Raw genomic sequence first — 1,852 nt, forward strand, 5'->3', positions numbered from 1 at the left:
GTATGCTGTATGTTGTTTGATAAGTAGAGGGGCGTGTGGTACGACAGTGGTAGGTGGACCTGAGGAAGAGCCTTGTGGATCTAGGGTTAGTGATGTTGAACAAGTTATCAATATATGTCATGATGTTGTTACTGGTAGTAGTAGTAGTCTACTACCAGTGAGTATGATAGGCTATAGTCTAGGAGGTATAATGGCTACCAATAGTGTAGCCAGGCTGGGTTCTAAGTTGAAGGGTAAACTCAATTCATGTGTATCAATATCAGGTGAGATAAGAGTATATGAGAAATATGACTTCCCTGCATCTGTCGAGTTATGGCAGCCCCTCATAGCCTACGAGCTCAAGAGAACATTATTGGATCACAGTATTGAACGTAGTGGATTCAAGCCACTAGACCCTAATTGGTATGATAACATCAAAACTGTTAATGACATTGATAAGGAGATTATAGCACCTTCTCATGGGTTTAAAGATTGCATACAGTATTATCATAATATGAGTGCTCTTAGTCCATTATCTAACAATAAGGGTAAGGATATTGCTATACCAACACTATGTGTACATGCCTATGATGATCCTATTATACATGTTGACTCCTCAGCCTTACTACCTGTGGATACCTCTAGATATCTCTTTACGTTTGTAACCCCTAGTGGTGGTCATATTGGATGGCCTCAAGGATGGCTACCATGGACTAATGGTTTTGCTTGGGTCTCTGATACTGCTCTATCCTTTATGAATATGGTCGCTTGTAATACAACTGCTGTTGATAAGCATGGATTAGCAGGGATCTAGGTAACAGCTCGGGAGGGGGGCATTCTATATCCACTCTTTTTACTACTAACCATATCATCAGAATGTTTCCATAAGCTCCGACGAGTTGTTGTTGGGGTTTCTTGGAGATTTGTCTTCGTGATAGTGTTATTATTATCTTCCAGTAGAACTTGTTCTTGTAATGACCACCACTGCAGCAGCAGCAGATTCAGTGAAAACTGCCCTCACATCATCATCAACCCTTATTACCACCACCACCTCAGAAGAGGAGGAGGAGGAGCACCTGTCATCAGAGCAACTGTGGTATAATGTATGTGATCTCACTTCAGAGATGCCACCAGTAGTTGGTGATGGTGTATGTGAGAGGACCCCTCCTGTTAACAAGCTATATGTGTTAGACTCTATGATAAGATTAACCATTGAGGCAGGTAGGGAGTACTTCCCTTTTATGCTTATTCTAGCTGTTATATTCTATCGTGAAAGTGGCCATGGTATGCTGTTGTTATCAATACTTGCTCTATGGGGTGCTTACCTCTTCTTGACAAGTGGTAAATACATACCTAATGGTAAGATTACACCTGGTATACGAGGAGGCGACCCTAAGGATACTACTGGCTTTGTTGGTCTTATTAATACAACTTTGAAGGAGAGGTATGATGCTAATCACCTAACACCATACGTTCTCAATGGTCATTGGGCAACAGCTCTGTTATGGCTTGTTGTGGATTACAAGAAGAAGCCTCAACTCAGACGTAGATGGTTTAAAACTGATGATACTACACCCAAGCATCCACAATCCATTGCTCTTGATTGGTGCCTTCCTGAGGGAGAGCCCAACCGAGAGGTTAAAGGTATTTACCTTGCTCTACATGGCCTTAATGGTGGCTCTGGTGAAGGATATGTAGTTGATTTGTATAATACTGCTGTCCCTCAAGGATATGCTGTGTGTACTATGATATCCCGTGGTCTTAGTGATACTCCCTGTAGTGGAGGCCCTGATGATGCTTTCTCTGGTGCTAGGGTTACTGATGCTTATAAGGCTATTCAGATCTGTCATAAGGCGGCAGGATCTGGAGTACC

At 42.3% G+C, this 1,852-nt stretch overlaps 1 protein-coding gene across 1 annotated transcript; it reads left to right on the forward strand.

Annotated features, from left to right (window-relative positions):
* Positions 1–493: 493 nt before the first annotated feature.
* Pmar_PMAR028442 (hypothetical protein) lies at positions 494–1,755 on the forward strand (the record flags this gene model as incomplete). The annotated part of the gene is made up of 3 exons (XM_002773323.1): positions 494–527; positions 1,102–1,200; positions 1,234–1,755. Coding segments are annotated over 3 exons (655 nt in total), but the record flags the coding sequence as incomplete, so codon positions are not given.
* Between the last annotated feature and the right edge of the window lie 97 nt (positions 1,756–1,852).

The sequence above is a fragment of the Perkinsus marinus genome (genome assembly GCF_000006405.1).
Source record: "Perkinsus marinus ATCC 50983 genomic scaffold scf_1104296958992, whole genome shotgun sequence".
Lineage (NCBI taxonomy): Eukaryota > Perkinsozoa > Perkinsida > Perkinsidae > Perkinsus > Perkinsus marinus.